This window comes from Amblyomma americanum, chromosome 10, assembly GCF_052857255.1.
Source record: "Amblyomma americanum isolate KBUSLIRL-KWMA chromosome 10, ASM5285725v1, whole genome shotgun sequence".
Taxonomy (NCBI): Eukaryota; Metazoa; Arthropoda; class Arachnida; order Ixodida; family Ixodidae; genus Amblyomma; species Amblyomma americanum.
Genome location: NC_135506.1, coordinates 57,280,815 through 57,303,350, shown reverse-complemented (window position 1 = coordinate 57,303,350; position 22,536 = coordinate 57,280,815). Strand labels below are relative to the sequence as shown.

The following is a 22,536-nucleotide window of genomic DNA, read 5'->3' as shown; positions in this document are numbered from 1 at the left end:
GGAAGATAAGGTGGCAGTATCGTTCTGCGTTTTGAACAAATGGCGCTTGCCGGCTGTTCGCTTCATCAGAGGATGCGATTCGGGAGTTAAAAGGAAACGCGTGCGGCTCGCGCGATAAGAGCCTGGAGCGGATTGCTGCGCGCTTGTTGACGACGCGCGCGGACCGGCGCACTGGAAGCATGGGCTAGCCCCGAGATTAAGCCTCCGAATAGCAAGAGGAAGCAATCGGGGCAGTAACGAGGAACTCCAGTCGGAACTCAGAGCAAGCAGTGGCACAGGCGATGTTACTCGTCCGGATATGCGCCGCTTCCCATTTCACAGCGATAGGGGCAACTCGCAACCGTGGGGAGGCACACCCGTGTCGAGTTTCGTCCGTTTCAGAGGACAGCGCGCTTGAGAAGATAACAGCGCTGGTTTTTTCAGAAGCACTTGGGCCAGGCGCGCGGCGGCGCAGCGTTGCCTAACAGCGGGTAAGTGCATGACTCGGGCTAGCCGCCGACGCATCCCAGGTAGTGACCTTGACGGAAAAGCATCGTCTTGTGTCTCTTATTACTCGCAAGCGTCCACGTGATAGTCTTGTGTGCAAGAAAACTTAATTTTTTGTCCACCAGCGCGGCGCTCACCGTACATTTCTACTGCGCAGTGCTCTTATATCTCGTTTTGGATTTGCCTTCTGGGTCAGATTGTGGTAAATGAGGGTCTTCACTCAATTGTGATTCTTGTTGTACGAGCAGTGTGTCTCGACGGCAGACTTGTCGACTGCGTGAACTTCCTGAGCGACTAGCTGGGGTAGGTAGGTATGCGTTGTCTTGGCTCCTTCTGTGCTTATGTTTAAAATATGCACTGGTGCGACGCCCTTCGGGGTTTATACGTAGAGAGCAAAGAATAACTACTTTTTGCCCAGTATTAGGCGCTGGGAATAGACGTTGGGACTGTAGAAGAAAGGCGCATCACATTTATTCAAACAATGCTCTATTTCAAGTGTGTACGGTTGGTTCTTTGAAGCGTAGCATCATTTAAACACAGGACGTAGAAAATTTGCTACCAAAGAAGCAATGGAGGTGTTGTGGGTGATTGTTGCTGTCATGTTGCACCTTTGCGTGTACCTGATATAGATTGTGTTACTTTGTTGCCCCTGCTGACTTTGCCTCTTTTCAATGTATTGTACCCCGCCGCGGTGGCTCAGTGGTTAGGGCGCTCGACAACTGATCCGGAGTTCCCGGGTTCGAACCCGACCACGGCGGCTGCGTTTTTATGGAGGAAAAACGCTAAGGCGCCCGTGGGCTGTGCGATGTCAGTGCACGTTAAAGATCCCCAGGTGGTCGAAATTATTCCGGAGCCCTCCACTACGGCACCTCTCTCTTCCTTTCTTCTTTCACTCCCTCCTTTACCCTTCCCTTACGGCGCGGTTCAGGTGTCCAACGATATATGAGACAGATACTGCGCCATTTCCTTTCCCCCCAAAACCAAAAACCAAAACCAATGTATTGTCCTTAAAGGGTAAGTCCGGCATTCTTTGCACTGCCTCTGATTTTACTCAAACTTTCATCGTACGTTCTCCGAAGTTTCTGGTTCTTTGTGCCATATTTCGGTCCAGGGCAGTCTGTTGTTGCAGCACAAATTAATTTTAAAATCTCCAAATTCGTAGCCTCAATTGGGTTGATTTCTACGGGCAGACTTGCGTGTGTGACAGCACTGGACTTTCGGCCGTCGATATTCCCTCTGCGTCAGCTGAAGGGCAAAATTTAGAGCTTGCTATGAGTCATATCAAACAAATATTGACCCAAGCTGTCACTTATAGTTATCAATTTAGCCATCCAAAGCGCAAACGATAGGTGTTGTGAGAGTATCGGTGATGTCATACGTTGCTAGGTCGTGACGTCATAGGCTAGTTGAAATCCAGTTCTGGTTTCCTGGTTTTTTGCTCTTTTAAAATACTTCTGCTTGGTATCGTGAAAAATCCTTTTATTCCTGGAGAGAAGGGGGGAATATGATGTGATTATCGAAGCAAAATGTTTAAAGGGGCCCCGAAACACATTTTCAGTGCATTGTTTTGCCTGTTGGATGCATAGAATGATTTATAGTGATGATAATTGCATCGGTCGTACCGCGTATACTGTGGTTTTTAATATTTTACTTAGCTCGCAAAAACAAATTCGTGGCGCTGACAGTGTCACCACACAGTGGCAGTTTTTAGTAGCGGATATGACATCACTTAGTGCGAGCTTGATGCTTTGACAAAGAGTAAATATACTGCAAATTGCGTTAATAACTAGAGATACGTTATGTAAAGTTTTGTGTTCTATATTACATTAACAAAACCAACTTGTTTGTCCTAGATCAAAGCACTGTAAATGATGTAAAACAAAAACACGCCACCAGAGGCACTGGCTACTTTTTGCATCAAAGGACATTGTGCCTTTCTGTAAACATCCTACGAGATAGATAGATAAAAAGGAGGAGGGAAAGGCAGGGATGTTAACCAAAAAGGGGTACCGGTTGGCTACCCTGCACTGGGGAAGAGGGATTAGGGGACTAAAAGGAGGAAGACAGAAGGGAAAAAGGCATAACACACACACGCACAACGCTGTAAAAATTTTTCACTCAATCCAGTCGCTCTCAAGCCTCAGGGAGCAACAGTTGCTTACAAAAATATGCTGAGGGACACCTTGTGGCCTGGCTTCAGTGACTTTTTGCCTAAAGATTGTTTCATATGCAAACGTCAGACGCAATTCTGGGAAAAGCGGAGCAGCGTTGAATTTCAAACTATTTGGAACCTCGTCACTATGGCCGCTCGACCCACTGTGGTGACCGAAATCGTGAGTGCTTCCGCTTGCATGTGAAACAGCCTTAACATGCATGCAAAAAATAGAAGGCATTCAGATGCATGACTGCTCAAAAATTCCCAAATTTAGTTATTGTTGACTTGCTGTAGTATATAGTGAAGCAATCCGCTATGAATAATTGTACTATCATTAGTCCTAAATAAAGAGGGTAAAGGAAAGTTCGGGGTTGATGCATGCATAATTTTGTGCACAAAAGAAGAAAGCTCCCCAAGTTAGATCCGCAGGACCCAATGTGCTTCTCTTCTCATGAAAACCTATAAATAATGTATTACTTTGCCATTTTATACGTAGGATTTCCTTGCCTGGACGGATATAAAAATCAGTATGCCACCTATGATGTGCCTGTGTACAGATACCCATTTTAGTGGCAACCTTCAGTTGACGTGTTTGACATGTGTTGAAGGATCATATATACTAAATTTTTGCTTGCATGTTTTCTTCTTCTTAATTATGCGTAAAACATTAGTTTATATGGATAAGCACATGTTATTTCCCTGTGGCTGCAAAATAATTTATATTCGAATTTCTTCTCTTGCCATTTCCAGTTACAGGTTTTACAACCAACGACCCCCGTGACGTGAAGTGCCGGTATAGGTAGCACCAGGGATGAAAAAACCGTTACATAACTTCTGCGTTGTTGTTTTTATTCATTACAATGTTAAAGCGAACATGTCTTGAGAGTTTTAATGACAATAAATGAAGAAGCAGCGATTATATTATTGTTTCCTTCATGCCTCAAGAAATTTATTCTGACCGTTGACATCACAACGCTAATAAATCCGAACCCAAAATAAAATGAGAGAAGACTTCAATTGTACATCATATAGGTGGCCTTGGTGAACACCATGTGGTGATCCATCTATAGAGATGTATTAGGCATCATTCTTAAGGACAAAAAGAGCAACCAAAATTTTGGTGTCCCTATCTCTTTAAAACCTTGGTACATAGACTATCATACAGCCGCTTTTGCCTTTGCTAATCACACGCTACTGCTTATGTGAGAGGGGTGTTCAGACCTGGCTTCCTGTCATGACATTTTTTTTCCTTCTTATGTTGTTGTCTGTTTAAAAAATAAGGTTTGGTTTATGGGGTTTTAACGTCCCAAAGATACTCAGGCTATGAGGGACGCCATAGTGGAGGGCTCCGGTAATTTCGACCACTTGGGGTTCTTTAACGTGCACTCAAACCACACAGTACGTGGGCTTCTAGAATTTCGCCTCCATCGAAATTCGACCGCCGAAGCCGGGATCGAAACCGCATCTTTCAATTCAGCGGTAGAGTGCCATAACCACTGAATCAACATTTCGGCCTAAAAAAAGGGTGAAGATGCTGGTCTTAAAAATGGTAATTTTTATCAGTAAGATATCGTAATGAAGTTAGGTGTGTAAATGTATTTCTTCTTCCTGTTTTGCAAAATATAATTTGTTTCAATATGTCTCGATTAGTTATCACATTATATGACAAAAACATATGCCTAATTAGTTCATTTCTTGCTGGTTATTAAAGCACTTTTAGTCAACATTTTTTCATCGTGATTGTAATAGAGCGGTAGCCAAAGACGTTCCTGCAGCTATGCTATTTGTATTGTTGTTGAGGTCCATTATCATATAAAATTGTTGAGCTGTGTACAAGCATCATAATTAAGAAATAATTTTAGATGACATTATGGTTCCCAAACCTTGATATATTTGACTCACCCATTAAAATAACAGCATAGCTTCATAGTTTAGTTCTTTATGAATTTAATGTTTAAGATTAATTGAAATTGCAACGTGAAAAAACAATGAGATTTCTCGTAAGACTAGTCATTTTAGAAAAAAATCATCAAGCTGAGAAAATTGCATTTGAAGTGCGGGCGCCAGCAATTTTGAGGTCGTTGTAGAGGCCTCAGAAAGGGGTGAAATGCGGACATTCCACAAAAATTTACGACATTGAGTAATAGAAGGATGTGGGGGACAGCGCCAGCTTTTTAATAAATCCAAGATGGCTGCCGTTGGAAATGTGGTTGCGGGAAGTGACAGGTGTGAAGTTCGGTCTAATGTTGCACTGAAATGGCCTTTTATGCACTTCGGACCCATGAAATATACCAATTTTTTACTAGTTGGAGGTCGAATTGGACCTTGAAACTTTGTACGCAGGTCCTTGAGATTGTATAGAACCCGAATAGGCTATCTTTGTGAAATTGAAGTTTTCGCATTTTTATACATTTCAAGACCCGCGTCTGCCCTTAATATTTCATGTTTGTGGTCTCTGGACTTAATTTGTAGTGACTTGAAATCCTCGGCCTAGAATTTTGTAGTTTTCAAATTTCTGTCATCATGAAGGCACTAAATTGCTGCTTAAAATGAATTGAGTTCTGAACATGCGAGCTTCACTGTTAGGTTAATTTGGGTCTGTTACAAACCATACTGAGGGGTGACAGGCAAGCCAAGTTGCTTCTTCTGGTTATTTGGAAGCACGCACATTTCCAGCTCTCCTAGAAAAGAGATAACTTTTCAAAAAACAAAAGAAATAAGCATAGACGTCGCGATGTGCTTTCGCGCAATGTTTCGTGCTTAGCAACGTTAAACTGCCAGCCATATTTTTCCTTAAGCCGTGGAATATATTACTAAAGGACACTGTGGCTGGTTTTTCGTTGGGGGCAAATAGCTGCGGATGATAATGAAAATAATTGATTGAGTATAATTATGTTTTTCCGTTTAGGAATAGGGCTAAGATTCTTTGAGCGTGGAAGTGTGAGGCGTGTATGTATTTAAAAGTTCTTGATCCTTCCTTGTTATAATTGGTAAAGGGAGGGGGGGGGGGGGGTCGAAATGCACAGATACAAGCATTCAAATTTTTTTATTGTAGAACGTAATGCTTGTCTGAAATAGTTAAGTTTACCACTTTAAATGACTGCAAGGGGCGGCACTGTGTACTTGCGCAGTAATAACAGAAGCAATTATGATAAACCTGCCAGTGCTGCTCCAGTGAAGCTGCACGTATGCGAGATACAAGAGAGACAAACAAGCGACAGGTCAAACAGAGGTTGAACACTTCCCGGATGCCGCCCGCAAACGCGCTGCACGACACGATGCTCAGGTCGATGCGAACACATTTATCACTGCATAGAGCACTTGTTATATCCCTCCCGGAAGAGAAGTGCAATTCTCACATACTCGTGTGGCAGTAGCATTTACCAATGCTACCGCACAGTGGGGAATTCTCCACGTTACAATACGTGCCATCATCATTCATTTTTTTTCATTTTGTCTGTATTTATTGCTCTTGAAGCAATTCTTTCAGTTCTAAGAACCCACTACTGTATCTGCCAGCCCGTCTGTATTACCGGCGTTCTGACATTTGGTGTCATAACTCTCTCTCTCTCTCTCATGAGGGGATACAGTGTGCTGACTGATAAGGAATTAATATCCACGCGATAACCCCTTGCATGAGCGCGCGCTTTGTTTGATGCAGCTGTCTGACCATATCGACCCGGTATGTGCTAGGATAGCTGTACAGCAGCAGCTCTCGCTTAGAGATGCCCACTTCCTGAAACTTGTGAGTGGTGCTGAGTGGCCTGCTTGTGCTAGAGGATTGCAGAATGCGTGTTTCAGTCATGTCACCCTCACATAAAATGCAGACTGTTAAAAGTGCAAGGCTTTCATTTGTACTCACAGGTGTAAATTAGTATATCGCAGTTTGGTAAAAGTGGCCTGCTCTGACATATTTCTAAAAGCATGGTCAAAGTGTCAGCCACCATAGATGGAAGGGCCCACTGGAAAGTAGCACTGCATAAGATAGCGTTTAAGAGAAACAAGCCAGAGATTTCCTTATTGTCGTACTGCGGCATTAACTGGTGACAGAGCAGCTTTGAATTTCCCCATTGGTTTAGTGTATATGCCTCGGTATTTTGGCAGGGTTTTGTGATAATTTGCTAGTTTTAATTAGACAGTAATCGCACCGCATTTACACGTATCTAACGCTATTACGAATAAAAACGCGAAAGGCAAAGTTGGAGACCTCACAAAATTGTCAAAATTATAATTTATTACGATTATACGTGATCCCAGCCTCATTTTAAACTAAGCCATCTACAGCCCAGGGTTTGGAAAAAACGGCGGCACGCGGAAACATTAGATGTTTACAATTGACAAATGTTTGCGGCGTCTTTACTGCAGCAAAGCCTCCGACGTATTAACACACACAGTCACCCGCGCACAAGTGGCCGCCATCATCGCCGTGTGCCACCGCTCCCTAGTGTTTCGTGCTTCCTTGTTCTGTGCCCGTTCATCATTTGCTTTCCCCGCTTAACACTTTCAGTGCTTTCTTTTGCTCGACGCCTCGCGCCGCATTCTTTCTACGTTCGTAACCACCCCCAATTCCACGAGCGCGCCGCGCGGTCCCGAGGCTGCCGGAAAGCTGGCTTCTCCTGGCGGCTAAAAAGCTCAATGGTGGAGCTTGCTGCGGTTATATTGAAGAGCATCTAGAGGGAGAAAAAAATGGTAGGGTTTTATCGTTGTGGAACCGAGTAGACGTACGAAAGCATTTGCTTGGCCTGGTTGGCTCATGGTTTTGCTTTGCTCGGTCGTCTGCACATTTGGTGACGATATTAGACTCAGGTTAAGTTAATCTGATCTGTTCGTGCCGCCGATGGAATTTGATGAAGATGACGATGTGCAATGCACAACGCGAGAGTGTGTTGCAGTTTAACATGAGGCGTGACCGTCTGTACCGATAGCATTTATGTTCTTCTGGGGCATAATGCCACGAACATTTAAGAAACCCATTGACATCACACCCTAAAGTATCGGTTTTTTGCCTCTGGAGAAAAGCTGTGTGTGAAAAGCTGTGTCTCAGCAATTCTTAATGTTGCTGGGACTATTTAGCATCTAGGAAAACCACATGATGGACCGCCACGCTGAATCACTATCGTAATCGAAATCTTTGTTTCGTGAGAAATGCGCTTTGGTTCGGAGAGTATATGCTGCCCTGGAAGAGCCGCCTAGCTAGCTCCCTATCTGGATTCATGTGTGCCTCAAAGAATTTGGAAATCAGGGTCGTGCTGGGGTATGGTGGCCTGGTGTTTTGTGTCGTAAGCATGCTTACATTTTTCTTTTCGGCACTATTTCCATGCAGTAAAAAAAAAATGCAGCGATAGCATAGTGCTCTTCTGCCGTAGCCAGCAAAGCTGATCTGTTTGTGCTGCCGCGGCTACGAATCCCAGTCGCTACAATATTTATCTATTTATTTATTTATTTATTTAATCAAGGTCAAGACTATGTTCCAGGAATGCCCTGGTTTTTGTTTCTTTTGTCATGAAGTATAGATTTTACTCCAAAATTCACGTCATGTTTGTAATTTTGGTTCCGAATACATACATAATGCGAGATGCGCTCTCTAACCGATGAACTGAGGAAAATAACTCGCGTTATATTCATCTAATGGCGGTAATATCAGTAGTAAAGTTGGCAGCTTTTTACTTACGTGGAATGTAGGGCAATTAGGGAGAGAATACTGGATTTTCATAACATTTGTCACAGGTTTTTACTGCTTTTTTGGAGCAGCCAGTCCAAAGATTCGAAGGTTTGAAGCCTAAAGAAAATGCAGACAGCCTCAACTAATTCTGTCTCCAGTGTTGTCGAAGTTTCAACAGATTAAGGCTTCACTGAATGGTAGAGTTCAGGCAATGACCCAAAGTCTATTCTGAAGAGACCTCGGCAGTGCGCAAGAGCAGTCGTGATATCTTTAATAAGCGCACTTGAGTGAAGTATCCTCATATCTCATCGCGTAATGCGTTGAGAGATAGAGGGCCTATAGATGCTAGAGGGTGCTACACACTGCTTGCCTTTGTGTACCCTGAGGAGCAACAATGAGCCGGTGCTTTTGATTGTAATTTGTTGTTGCCTTTCGCATTGATGACTTTTTGTGTGTTATGGGAGGGTTGCGCTAAATGTTTAGCTTTGGGCGTTACAATATATGAGAGCTAGAATAAGAACATTTGGTACTTTTTTGCAACTGTACCTACGAAGTATCTGCTAAGGTATTCTCCAATAGAGTCAGGGCAACATTAGTCTTTAAACAACCAAATTATCAGGCACACTTTTGTAAAGGATATTCCACACTAAACCATACTCACACTACAAACCAGGTAATAGAGAAATGCGCAGAATATAACCAACTCCTATATATAATCTTCATCGATTAAGAAAAAGCGTTTTACTCAGTGGAAACCTCAGCAGTCATACAGGCACTGCGGAACAAGGGTATATAACAGCCTTATGCAAAATACTGGAAGATTTACATATAGAAACTGCACAGCTGCCTATTCCTCCATAAAGACAGCAATTAGATTCCAATAAGGAAGGGCGTCAGGCAAGGAGACACGATCTCGCCAGTGCTATTCATCGCCTGTTTACAGGAGGTGTTCCGAGGCCTAGATTGTCAGCAATTCGAGATAAGAGTTAACGAAGAACATCGAAGTAATTTGAGATTTGCTGATTAGATTGCCTTGCTAAGTCACTCAGGAGGTGAAATGCAAATCATGATCAATGAGTTAGACCGAAAGAGCAAAACGGTGGACGTGAAAAATTAACATGCAGAAAACCAATGTAATATTCAACAGTCTATAGCAAGGAAACAGTAGTTCGCAATTGGCAGAAAGTTGCTGGAAGCGGTAAATGAGTCAACTTGGGGCACTAAGTGACATACAGCTTATCCGGATCTTGAGAGGGAAATAACTAGAAGGATAAGAATGAGGTGAGCGCATATCGCATGTTTTCTCAGAGCATGAATGGCAGTTTACCAATATCCCTCAAGATAAACGTATACAACAGCTGTATCTTACCGATCGGTAATCATTAACGGGGCGAAAACGTAGAGGGTAAGGAAAAGGGTTTTGCTTACGTTAAGGAGAGCACGGCGAGCAATCGAAAGAAAAATGATAGGAGTAAAATTAAGAGACCGAAAGCGGGCAGTCTGGGTGAGTTAACAAATGTGGGTTAATGACATCCTAGTCGAAATCAAGACGAAGAAATGGGCTTGGACACGACATGTAATGCAAAGCCAAGATAACCGCTGGCTGGGCCTTGAGAGTAACGGAATGGATTCCAAGAGAAGGCAAGCGAAGCAGGTTGCAGCAGAATGTTAGGTGGGTGGATGAGATCATTTAAGATGTTGGCAGGCATAGGGTAGGTGCAACTGGCAAAGAACAGGGTTAATTGGAGAGACATGGAAAAGGCATTTGACCTGCAGTGGGTGTAGTCACGTTGATGATGGTGATGATGATGTGTTTTGTGTGTCATGCTTTGTGTTTCCGTACTTCGTGCTTGCTGTTCGTTTGTGCGGTCATCACTCTTGCATGGAACCACCAACTCACTGAAGGTTCCACACTTACGTGGTTCCATTTGCTGCATATAATAGAGCTAAACACACAAAGGGAACCACGTGTGAACACAACTCTGTGCTCTGGTTTCGCACTACTTGCATGGTGAATTAGCGGATACTGCAGAAATCCTCATATGGTGTACTATAGGGATTGTATTAGCAACACCGCAATGCTGTATCGAAAAATTTGGCCCTCCATTTCGGCCGATTTTTGGCACATCATGGTAACAGATGTTGGGAAGCGTCTCGTTTGCATCGGCCAAGAATCACTGACCAGTGATGATGGCTCAGAGTTTGTGGCACCTCTGTTACTTAACATGAGGTCGCGTATAACCTTCATATGGCCTCAGCAACGGAATTTCTATGGTGGAGAATGTGGTGCAGAATGCAAAAATTTCTTTGTGCCAGTACACTTTAAAGAACGATCAGAGGTAAATCACAAAGGATGATTATTCTGATGAAGCAAAGGGACAAGTGGAAGACATAAGAAAAGAATATGGTGGAGTTAAGTGGCAATGGCTGAACAGGAGCAGGAGCAGTGCGCGTGGAAGGGAGACCAGCAGGAAAGTGAGGAATCAGTCTAGGGCTGTTGCACTACATTCTCAATAGATGGAGTCTCTTGAGCAATGGTTATTTAGGAGCCTAACGACTTTGCACAACTCTCGTTAAATGTTGTTGGAATTCGCAATTTTTTGATCGAATTGCAAAGTGTGCATTGAAAAGAGGTAATTTTGGTTTTTTAACGCAAATCAGGTGGCACACATTGTGTTATTCATGCGAACATATTCCTGTTGAGAGGTCATATGCTCCTGAACACTTTCTGAATATGTTTGGAAAAATTGCACTCATACTGAGCTCCCGACCGTTTCGTCTTGATTTGACAGCATGCTGCGTTCTGTGGTTCTGATATCCCTGCTGGGACTATGTTTGGCCTTGGAGGTGACGATTGAGCGCCGGAAAGAACACCTCTTCGTCAACGGAGCGCCGAATGGCTCGGTTGTGCAGTTGCTGAAACTGGATCCCCGGGCGTCCTCTTGTGCTGAGAGCCACGGAGCAGATGTCATTTTAGAAGAGCATATCACAGTGAGTAACGCATAACTTCTTGATCATACTTCTTGGACGAAAAAGAGGAAGAAAACCTTACTCCGTAATACTGTGGTAGTTGTTGTCCATCTTCCCAGTGCAGCCACTTTCCGGGTGCTTACAGATGGTTGTGCCATCTGGGAGTGGCCAATAAAACCTTTTGCCGTATGTCACCATTGCCATCTAAAAATCGTTTCTTTTTTTGCTTCTATTAACTCTTAATTAAGCTCTCAGACTGTTATATCTTTGAATTTTTGTTCATGCAGGTGTTTCACTGGTTTTGTTCTCGGGCACTTGCGCGTTTATCCAAAATCTCCAAGTTTGCAACTTGAACACAGTTTACGTTATTGACCGCAAGTCGCTTGGCAGTCCGTAAACACCCAAATTTTGATCACCTCGTACTAATGCTCTTTGATACATAGAGCCTATTTAAGTTTTGCAACTGGGAATATCTAATCTGTGAGGCACGATTGTCTTCACTGTCAGCAGCAAGATGAGCTCAGAGGTGACATTGCGTGGGCATCAAGAACAAGGAGAGTCCAAACTTTACTTTACAGTGTAACTCGGAACCCTGCATTTTCTGTAGCCACGAACTCAGATGAAAACACGACGAAGATAAATTTAAGTTGTCCAAAATTGATACAATACATCACACCGACTGAAAAGGTGCGACTTTCACTGAGGACAGTGTTTTTGTAAGTTGCATCCCAAGCAGCACAATTGGCCCAACATTGGAACTGTATTGGCAAAGCTGGCCCTACAAAGGACCAGGATGGGACCATCCTGTTTCAATATTGGGCCGATGACCTCTGCTGCTTGGGAAAGGGCAAAAACATTGCAGCCGTTGTGCGTAGTTTGGCCAAATATTAATATCTGCAGGTGGTTCACTTTTCACATAGAGCGTGTGACCTTGCAATGTCATCACAATGTGGCAGCAGCTGTGTGTGTATGCACGCGCAAACACACACACACACACACACACACACATGGACAGGTTGCCCACAACCTGGTGTCAGGTGTGGGTCACCTGCCAAAAGCAGGGTTCAGACAAACCAATGCGCTAAAGCTAAATGCGGAGAACGGCCACTGTAAGTGCTAGCGCACTAAAGGTGAAATACAGATGTCACAATCACAAGCCGATTTTGAGAGCGGACTATATTGCATCAAAGCAGTTTTTAGCAGGGATCTGTAATGCCAGGATACACTGCCAGTCACTTTAAAGCGGGCATCACGCAGTCATTTTCGATGTCAACGTCATGAGTTTGAACAGAATGGCAGGACAACTTTCTCAAGTCCAGTTTTTTCAGCTGAATTCTGCTGCCGAACAAACGTGTACGTGGCCAGTAGGAGCCGTAGAATCAATTTTTGCTGAGAACGAGTATTCGATGGGGTTAACCTCGGCATCTATATAAGAAGGTGTTAGTTCGGGTTGTCAACCTTTTCATCCTCAAAAAACACCAACAGGTTTCAAAAGGTTGTGATTAACCCCCTCCCCCATGTCTCTTGCTTCTCTCCCTTCCTGCCTATAGTATGCATGCGAGAAAGAGCCTGCAGCTGCGTCCTCTCAAAAATGCCCCTATTTAAATATTTAATGACTCTTTATATAGCATACCAAACTGGTGTAAAGCAATTGCAGTATGATTAGTCCCAAAACCAGTGGGTGAAATGAAAGATGCAAGTAAAGGCGTGCATGCGTTTAGGTGCTTAGGCGACCCAAAAACACACCAAGGAACCCAGGGATTCCGCAGAGAGCAGTTTTAGAACACCTGCTCGAAGTAACTTTGCTCAACTGGATGCTTGTTGAGTATAAAGTGCACTGCTGTTTGATGTCATATCATTAGGTTTTCTTGCTTGAAGCGTTTCACGCTGGAACTCACTCTTGATGCTGAAATGAGCCTCTTTGGAGGGAGTTCTCGAAGCCTAGGCCTAATGGTGAGAGCCAAAGGAAAACCAATGCAAATGGCACTGCCAGGACAAAAAAAAATAAATCATCGGCAGCATCTAGTTTGATCACTGATATGCCCTACCATAATTGAGCCATGACTCTAAATGGTCTCTGAGGGCTATGCTAAGTGTTGTTAGGTGAGTTTAGCAACAGCTTGTTGTTGTCCATCCTCTTGTTTTTCTGATTAACATTCCACACATCTCCTAAGCTGGGGTTGATTTGTTGCGTTTATTATGGGGAACTTTCCTTTTAGGTTCGTATGTTGGAGGGGAGGGGGTCTGATCGGATGTCTTGTTTCTGCAAATTTAATGTAACGTGCAAACATGCCTGCGACTTTCACGTGAAACGCGCAGAACTTTTGTTAGAGCCTCGAGCAGTAACCAGCAGTTACTAATTCTTTTTTTTCTAACTTTATGGAGTTTCTTTATATATCCAATAAAAAATTTGCATTTTATATAGCTAATTCTGTCAGGGAAGAACTAAGGGTCACTGCCTTCAACACTGGCTGGCAAGATTTCCAACAGATGTAAAATATAGTGTGAAAGGAAGGAGCCAGTCATGCTCTCTAATTTGGCGAGTTTTATGAGCTGATGTAGGTAGAAAATATGCATTAATTAAATGCCTTCCTGCTCTGGAGCAGTGCAGATCACATAAGAAGCCTTGAGCAGTCTTGTGACCTATGTGTGGGACAACACGGTAATTCAAGTATTTGCTAGTTGTATTTATTTTAGAGGTGCTATCTTTTCTTGCAGAAGTATTGTTTTATTTAGGTATTTTAATGCTAGTTGCTGTATTGAAGTAGCTTTCACAGCTATATCTTCGAGGGGCCAGTGCTGTGCTTTTTGGCAGCCAGCTCATGTACGGTGAGAAATTACCGTAATTGGCCGGCGAGATTTTCGCAGCTGTGCTGTAATTGCATGTTACCAAGTGTCATAATTGGGCTCATTTCAGCCCTTTCTTTATTCTTCTTTCATGGTACTATCTATGCACACGTCCATCCGGTCCATGGCAGCTAAAACGTCGTTTCTTGTAACTGATTATAACTACTACAAAGATGTGCACTGAGCATTCAATAGATGTTTCGAAGTGTTTGGTGGTGTCCTATAGGCGCACTTCCGGTCCGATGACAAAAAAAGTTGTGTGATGCACGAGTCACATCTGGTGTGCACTGGGCAGCCGCAAGGTCTCGGGGAAGAGCTATGTGCTGGTGCAGTCACATGGTTAGGGGCGAACGCGTGCCCCACTCGAAGGGGACGAATGTAGCGTGAGGCATATACAGGGTGTGATCATGTGAATGGCTACGGCCACACTGCCACTCAATCCGCAAGTGGGCCAGTAGTTGCTGCGCTGTGTAAAAGTGCCTAGTGGCATCCTTCTTTCTGGAGTTCAGTGATAGCAGCTGGCACGCTGCCGGTGCCCTTGTGCATTGAGAGTGCCTCAATGCTTTTGAGAGTGTCTCAATGCTTTAGGCAAGAGCTATGGCCTCTGTATGAGACAGCAGTGTGGAAAAATTTAAGCTGCGGTGTGCTGTACCTCAACCGTTGCCTCATACATGCATTGCAGGATGAGGGCGAGCCGTTCAGCCTTCCTGTTGACTTACTTTCACCTGGAAAGTACTGTGCAGTGGTGAGCCGGTTTCTTTGTTTTTCATTTTGTTGGCTTTATTTCGTACTTTTCTGGATTCTTTTATATGGTGTGCGCGAACTAGTGTTTTGGGCTAGCCTAAGTACTGACGTGCATTACCAACTGTGGGCCCTGCTGCACTCTTCACACCTGGTCACATACATGCTCCTTTGAAGAATATAAATTTAATGTCATCAGTTTTTTTAACATGCGGTTTCATGTTATACCAACACTGTACCTGCCTAGAGCCGACCTGTGTAGCAAGTTTTAAATATTTAAAATTTGCCAAGCACCACGCCAGTTTAGAGAAAGCCCCTTGACAAAGTTCAAGCTACTTTTTGCTGGGAAATTCGGAATATGCCGATCCAGGTCGCGGTCAAGGTTACACTTTTAGATGTCAAAGTATTTGGGTCATGTCATAGTGTTAAGGACCTTTATTGAGCAGCTTGTGGAGCTAAAAAGCATCTACATACATTATTTGTTAGTGGGAGGACTGCAGCTACATCACGTTGAATTTCAGATCTAGGTTTCTGTATGTAGTTTTGTATAAGCACAGTGCACGTGTAGGGTACAGAACATGAACATAGTATACTTTGTGCCAATAATGCATGAGCACAGAATTTCCAGCAGTCTCTGTGCCTTCTTACTAGGCCGTAGTAACAATAGTGATAGTAGTTCATACTGTAATATTAATCTTAGCTTGTTTGTTGTGTCCACCTGTTGCGGATGTCGTGCCCATTAAGCAAGTTGCAGTGTGGCATCACAGATGTCATGAGTGTATATGTTGTACTACTGCAACCTCGGTACCTGTGGCTAGTAAGTGTAAAGGCAGAGGCAGAAGAAATACAGTCAGTTAAGGCTCTGTTAGCTCGTTATGAAAGTAATTAAGGCATGGTCGGGCAACTAATGGTTTTGTGAAGGTCATGTAAATTTATGTTAAGGGCTTCTTCTTTCACCACATTTGGCACATTATACCCTATATCGCCGCGTGTAAGAACACTTTTTGTTGCATAAAGAACCATCCCACATTTGGGGGTTGGCCCATATGCATTGATGACCTATATGGTGTCTAAGGTAGACTCGGCCAAGCCATGTAAAATATGCGCCCCTTGCCAGTGCCCGTTGCCGGCAGGAAGTGCGAAACTTCGTGCTTTAAAAAATACTCAGGAAAAAACGTTTATGTATATGCAAGACGGTTCCGTCCACAAAAATTGGACAGCACGCTGTGTACCCTGCTTGCTTTTTCTGACAGTCGCTTTCCCAGTTAAGCAGTAGATAGTGCAAGAGTAAACTCCTGGTAGCCTTCGAAGTGCACGTCACAGCGGAATCCAAAACTATCGCCAGGACTGTCGACAGTTCTGTCTGCTGCTTGCATACGCTTGTCAGCAGGGTTTTGACAGAGTGTGGAAACCTGAAAGCTGCATCGTTTAATTTCCTTTGATAAGTGCTGGCCCTGCAGTTGCGTCGTTACAAGTCTGTTGCTTTCAGTGGCACACACGCCGCGATATCATACCATGGGAATCTATATTACAAAGAATGCGCCGTAGACATCCGTCTTGCACCTTTGGCAAGCAGCTGTGCGGTGGTAGTGTGGAGTTATATTGAGGGGGGGGGGGGGGGGGACTTTTCTTTCGCAATTGGGAGGCAGTACTTTTTGGCTCAAATTATATTGAAGTCCACTAATATGGCAGTATACGATAGCCTTATCTGCTGATATACCGTAAAACCCGCGCTTTTTGCTACTACTTCCACGTTGCTGCTAAGCATAGCCGGGACTAAGTACACTGAACATTGCCGGCGCCTTTTGACCAGTTGGAAAGGTGATAAAAAGTATAATTATTGAAAAAGGAAGAAGGAACGGAGCACTGAAGTTTTCTTGCCTCTTCTTCACATGACCAGGTGGTGTCGCCCTCTGGTAATCACACGTCCCAGTGGCCAGCTGAAATCAAGGCAGATTCAGGTACGTGGTGCAGGTTGAAAGCCTTTTGAGCTTCACTATGTGCCACTTGTAAGGGACAACTTGGATATTGATGTCCTTGGGTTGATTTTGGTCACTTGCATTGTTGCCTTTCTCTTTCCTTCCCTTGTATTTTTTTGCTTCTTCTGGCAGCCACACCTGGGGTGGTGAGTACCAGTAGGTATGGTGTCATGATTCCTATCGGACGGTAGGGCCTGTGCTGATATGCTGTGTGCTGTTCGTTGGCACAGCTGTCATTTTTAGTTTTGGGAATGCAGTGCTCTCAATTTTTGTGCATAGTTCATCAGGCTGATTTTCAAAAGCTGCCTGCAGTCTGCTGCCTGCCTGCAAATTCTGTCTGTAGTTCTGGTTATTTCTTATCGTTCCGAGTTCTTCAAGCCAGAACATATGCAGTGCATCGATCTATAAACAACAGGCGATGGAAATCGTGCTTGGAACACTGTACACAGTATTATGCTAGGGGAATAGACACTCATAGCTGAGGCCAAAGAGAAGTGATGGAGAGTACTCGGTCAAAAACCACCAACTGCAGCTTCTGAAGCACAGGAGGAATCGTAAACTATCAGATTCCATTTGGTTCTGGCTGTGTTCTTGGAATTTTGTTAATTTTTTCGTGTGCTTCAAATGAGGCCAAGTGCTTACTCTGGTAGTGCTTAAGAAGAGCAGCTCGTGGGAGCAAACCATGGGGTCTTATGTGTGGCCAGGGTTGTATTCGTGGGTTACGTGTGAGTGGTTGGGGCGGGGAAGGGCGGGCAATTTTGTTTGCACAATGGTTTTCTTAAATTTTCTGCATTTTAAAGACGATGAAGTGGCTCTTGATCAGAACGCCGTCCCTTCGCCTATTCAGTTTTTTTCTGATTTACGACATTATAATGAAACAACTGTTTCCTTTTGCTGACGGTGGTGGAAGTGGACGCTGTTGAACTTCACTCCGGACGGTCAGCCGCTGTCGCCCAGAGTAAGCGTCTTGGCCCCCCGAACGACACAAGCAGCCAGGTCACCATGGTGTACTCGGCCACCAGCGATGACTCTACGGCTGACGACGGCTTCATCAGAGTCCTAAGCAAGAAGGCCAAGCGGAGACAGCGCAAAGGTCAGGACTAGAAATGCAAAACTATCGGAAAATTTACTATCGATGGTATCGATGGTTTTGTTTTTGAAGCTATTGATAGTGTAAAAAACTGTCGATAGTGCTAATATCGACAGACGATTGATAGTATTATCGATATTAACATCGACAGTGTAAAAGAACTAGCTCTAGCGCTACTATCGATATACTATTGATAGTACTGTCTATAGTGAGACTCTTAATAGGGAAGCCGTCGGTATTAAGACTATCGATAGTAAGAGTGTTGATAGTAAGACGGTCAATAGTAAGACTATCGATAGTAACACTATCGGTATTCTGCACTCGTTGCCCAGCGATATTGCTAAAACATCTGCGTTACCTTGTTGGTTTCATGGTTTTACGAGGCTTAATGCCCGAAAGAGACTCAGGCTATGAGGGTTGCATTGTGCAGTTCTCGAATCATTTCGACAAGCTGTGGTTCTTTAACGTGCAACGAAGAATGCAACAAGACAACGAAAGAAGAACGAACATTAATTGCTGTGCCTCATGATAGCACATGCACTGTGCAAGCGTAGTGAATTCTTGTTCTGCACGCCGAGCTCTTTACAAGGTAACCAATTTTAAAGATAACTTTTGGGGTTGTGAGAGCTTGCGAGAGTTAAGACAAATTGACTGCCACCTGAAATAGAGACGAAAAAGCGGGACGATTCAGCTTAAAAGGTAGTTGGGACTGTTCGAAAGTATTAACGATAGTGCTATCGATAGCTTTTTCACCATCGATATTTCGATAGGGACACAACTATCGATAGTATCGATAGTACTAACGATAGTATTGCATCACTAGTGAGGACTCGTCGGCGTCGAGTACGTCCACAATCACTGCGGAGCGAGGATCATCGGCACATAGTGTCCTGTATGTGCCAGAGACTACCACTGATTATCTCACCGCATCGAATGGCAAGCCACGTCTGCGTTGCTGGATGCTCGCATCCAGGGAGCAATTAAGGATGTGAAGTTGAATCGTTTTAGGAGTGTCGTCGCCATTGATGTCATGGACGCAACGCGCTTGAGAGTGAGCAACATCAGAACGCTTGGCGGCATCAGCGTTCGTTCCCATGTCCTTCTAGAGAGTGGCACTACGGCAGGCGTCTTTTAGGACATCGACGTATCCATCCGCGATTCTGATCTGCCCATCTTAATTCATCCAGCTACCGACGGTGTAGCCATACTGCAAGCTCAGCATCTTGGGAGGACAAAGTGCATCAAGTTGAGCTTCTAGGGGACTGCATTGCAAGGTAGCTGAAGGTTGGACGCGTTCGGCATGCAGTCAGGCCTTTGTCCCGAAGCCTCTCCAGTGCCAGAAATGCATGAAGATAGGACACGTGAGTAGTGTGTGCAATTCCCCCATCGTGTGCCCGCGGTGTACTCAGCCACACAGCGGCGATTCTCACCGGCAACAGTACTTACGTGTGCCAATTGCCGCGGCCCTCATGACGCTGCCTCAAAATATTGTCCTCGCCTGAAAAGGGAAATGGCGATACTCAAATGACAAGAGAGAATTCCACATACAGAGAAGAGGCCGCTAAGGTGCGACGACGTCGTCACCCTCGTCACAGACTTTCTAAAACTTTAGCCAGCATTGGAAAGGATCGTCCAAGTATTTCCGCAACTTGACTTCTCCCTCCGAATACTACTTTAAGGACTGGGAGCAATATGACTGGCGAGGCACAGACGGTCGTCGCAGACGGGCCTTGGCCATCCGTGCCTGAGCTACACACCAACAGTGGCCAAGCAGCTGTCGCGTACTCAGAGTCCAGAGCCCATGCTAATCAAGCACAAGTCACAACTCCGGTCCAAGACCGGGACCAGCAAGTTATTTGGCCATCGCTCCTGAAGCACCTAGCACCCACCCCAGCACCGCGCACCCAGTTTGTTGAGCCTACTGCTTTTCGGGTAGTAGGTCAGAAACCGGGCCAGGTCACAGACGAGCAAGTGATTGTAATGCTGAAGCCAATCTCGAGTGCTATGCGTGTGTTGCTTTCCAGCATGCACATGCCAGCTGCACAGAATGCACTGCAGAAGCTGTATTTGTTGAATCTAGTGCTTGCAGCTGCCCAATAGCTGGCACAACGCTTCCACAAACCTCTTCCTTCCGAGAAGTCCAATGCTTACGTTGCCATCAACAATATCAGCCGCCACGGTAAATCAGGCTTTCTTGACACTGTTTTGTGATTGAGGGCCCTCGATCTGTTCTACTCAGGTCGTAGCATTCGGTAGCCCTCAAGGCGTGCAGGCTACAGGTTCGGAGGCCTGTGACTTACAGTGATTGTGTCATTGCCTGTCGTGCTTGCTACGAAACGCATTTCTCTACACCTTATTCTTTTACGCCCCCTTCATCCTTCTCCCCAATGTAGGGTAGCCAGCCGGAACATTTTACTGGTTAACATCCCTGCCTTTCCTCTACCACTTCTCTCTCTCTCTCTCTCTGCATTGTAAGAATACGGTTAGCAGTTGTTTCTCCACTGAAAATTTCACACTGAGGTGGAGGTAGGGGGGCCACCGCCTTACGATGTGGACTAGTACACTGTCCATTCCCATATCTAGGAAAAACCATATCACTCTGCACATTGAGTGAATATTTCTTCTTGTGGACATTTGGGTTTCTTGGCCACCTGCGATGTTAGGCATGCGGTATTCCATCAGATGTTCGCGACCATTTCTCTTTGATAACTTTCATCAGAGGTGCAGCGAGCTTGACTGCCGACCATTGTTTTTTTCGAAAATCCGCTTTAATGTTTACGAATGGGGTAGTTTAATATGAGGTTTTCATACCTACAGCTATTTGCTGCGATCACAAGAAAACAGTCACAAAGAGCAGTGAGAAAGAGGAGTACATTGGGGCAACGTTTGTTTCTGCTGACACGTTTGAATGGTTGAGTTAACACTTCAGGCACACTGGCAGATGAAGTTTTATTCGACAAAGATACCTCATTGGCCGTCTTAGGATCTCGTGTAATCTTCAGCTGTGCAAACAAGGAAGTGACCTGGCCGTGCCCCAACTGCACACCACTGGTCGTTCATGCATGACATTTTAAGAGCGTTAGCTCTTACTCATCATGTTTGGAGATGTCGTGGGGGTCTGCTACCGCCTTTAGATCACAGCACCATCTGTGTCAGCAACTTCTTATCACGTTTTGAGATTTCGTGGTGTTTTGATAACAGCGCCATCGGTGGCAGCAATTTGAGAACAGCACACCTCGCATTGAGACTTGTAGTGCCGTCTACAACACGTCGTCTGTTGCTGCCAGCAAGAAAAAAAGTGCGCAGGCCTGCTCACTGGCTCAAGACGAGCCACAATCGCTACCACGTGCAGATAGAAGGAGAGTTGAAAGATAGGATACAATAGAAAGACAAGGCCGATCCCGCCGACCGGTGTCTTGAGTGAAGAAACCTTCATACTCTTCGCCACATTTCCAAAAAAAATTCCAACCTGGACCCGTAACAGATACCCGTCGACGGCGTCCGGACATTAGCAATCAGCCATAACATGCTAAATACACCAGTTCTCGTCCGATCTACAACACGTTCTACTATATCTAATCCAACAACAAGGGGCACTCATCCGGGGACAGCTGTGTACCGAATTTGGTCGCCAAATAAAGCCCTACGGGTTGTGGGATAGAAATAAAACCAGAATTAAATAATAGGTAAACATTGTATACGTGCAATTAGTGCAATTACTAATTGGAGCGTTACCATATTGCACCGCAAGCCGAATTCTAGGTCCACCTTTAAATTCCAAACCAAGAAAGTTCCGTTTGGGACGTATCCTGAGGGGGCGCAACCTGGCGGCGCAACTCGGCAACGGGTAGACGTGCATCGTAATTTCACTCATAGATGGCGCAAAGCGTCGATCGCTCCGCTTGGCGGAAAAGTTTGTTTACTTTTCCGAACCGCTCAGGGTTCTCTTAACCAGCCCCGCTAGATGCGGAACCACTTTCGTTTTATGCACACTCAATAAAGCTAACGCTCGTTACTTCAACATCTTCCAGACGGTGGCGGCCTTTTTTAGCCTTTCACGTGGCAAATAAGAAAGAAGAAAACGAATGCCTGTTCAGACAGCAGCTGACTTTAATGAGGTTGTGAAGGGGGTCTAATAAAGTTGCGGCATGCCTGGGATATTGAAGCACGCCGCTTCACGAATAGTGTCCAACAAGGATTTTTTAAGTGCGCTTTGTAGAAGATGAGTTATCTGTAGTTAAAATTTGAATTCAGCGTCTTCGCCCCTTTCCCTTGCCTCTCGTCACTTTTCGCACGCTGGAAGGAATGCGCTCCTTCGCCGACCCCGCTCTGGAGGCGGAGCTTCCAGACCCGCCGGAGGTAAGCGACTTGTTGGCCGGGGCAACGGTAGCTGCCTGACGTCGGAAAGAACCTAACCAATGGCCACCTCTCACCTTGTCTACGCAGACGCGGGGGACGGAGAAGGGTGCGAGCATGAAAAAGTCGCCGGGAAGGGCTCGCCAACTTTCACGCGTGATTGTGGGTCGTGTGCTGCGTGTATTATTTGGCTCTGGTTTTCATGGCTACACAGTGCAGTGATTAAGTGAGTTATTGTGCTCTCCTCGGA

The 22,536-nt window shown here is 44.8% G+C and overlaps 1 protein-coding gene across 2 annotated transcripts in view; it reads left to right on the top strand.

Moving 5' to 3' along the window:
- Positions 1–207: 207 nt before the first annotated feature.
- The window catches only part of LOC144107835 (uncharacterized), a 50,788-nt gene continuing 28,459 nt past the window's right edge, over positions 208–22,536 (top strand). The window contains exons 1-5 of one of the 2 annotated variants that reach the window (XM_077641044.1): positions 208–470; positions 11,096–11,294; positions 14,803–14,865; positions 16,762–16,822; positions 17,751–17,933. In XM_077641044.1, coding sequence (XP_077497170.1) covers positions 11,097–11,294; positions 14,803–14,865; positions 16,762–16,822; positions 17,751–17,933 — 505 coding nt within the window. In that variant the 5' untranslated portion in view covers positions 208–470; position 11,096. The remainder of the gene's footprint in view (positions 471–11,095; positions 11,295–14,802; positions 14,866–16,761; positions 16,823–17,750; positions 17,934–22,536) is intronic. The other variant, XM_077641045.1, reaches the window with a different exon arrangement.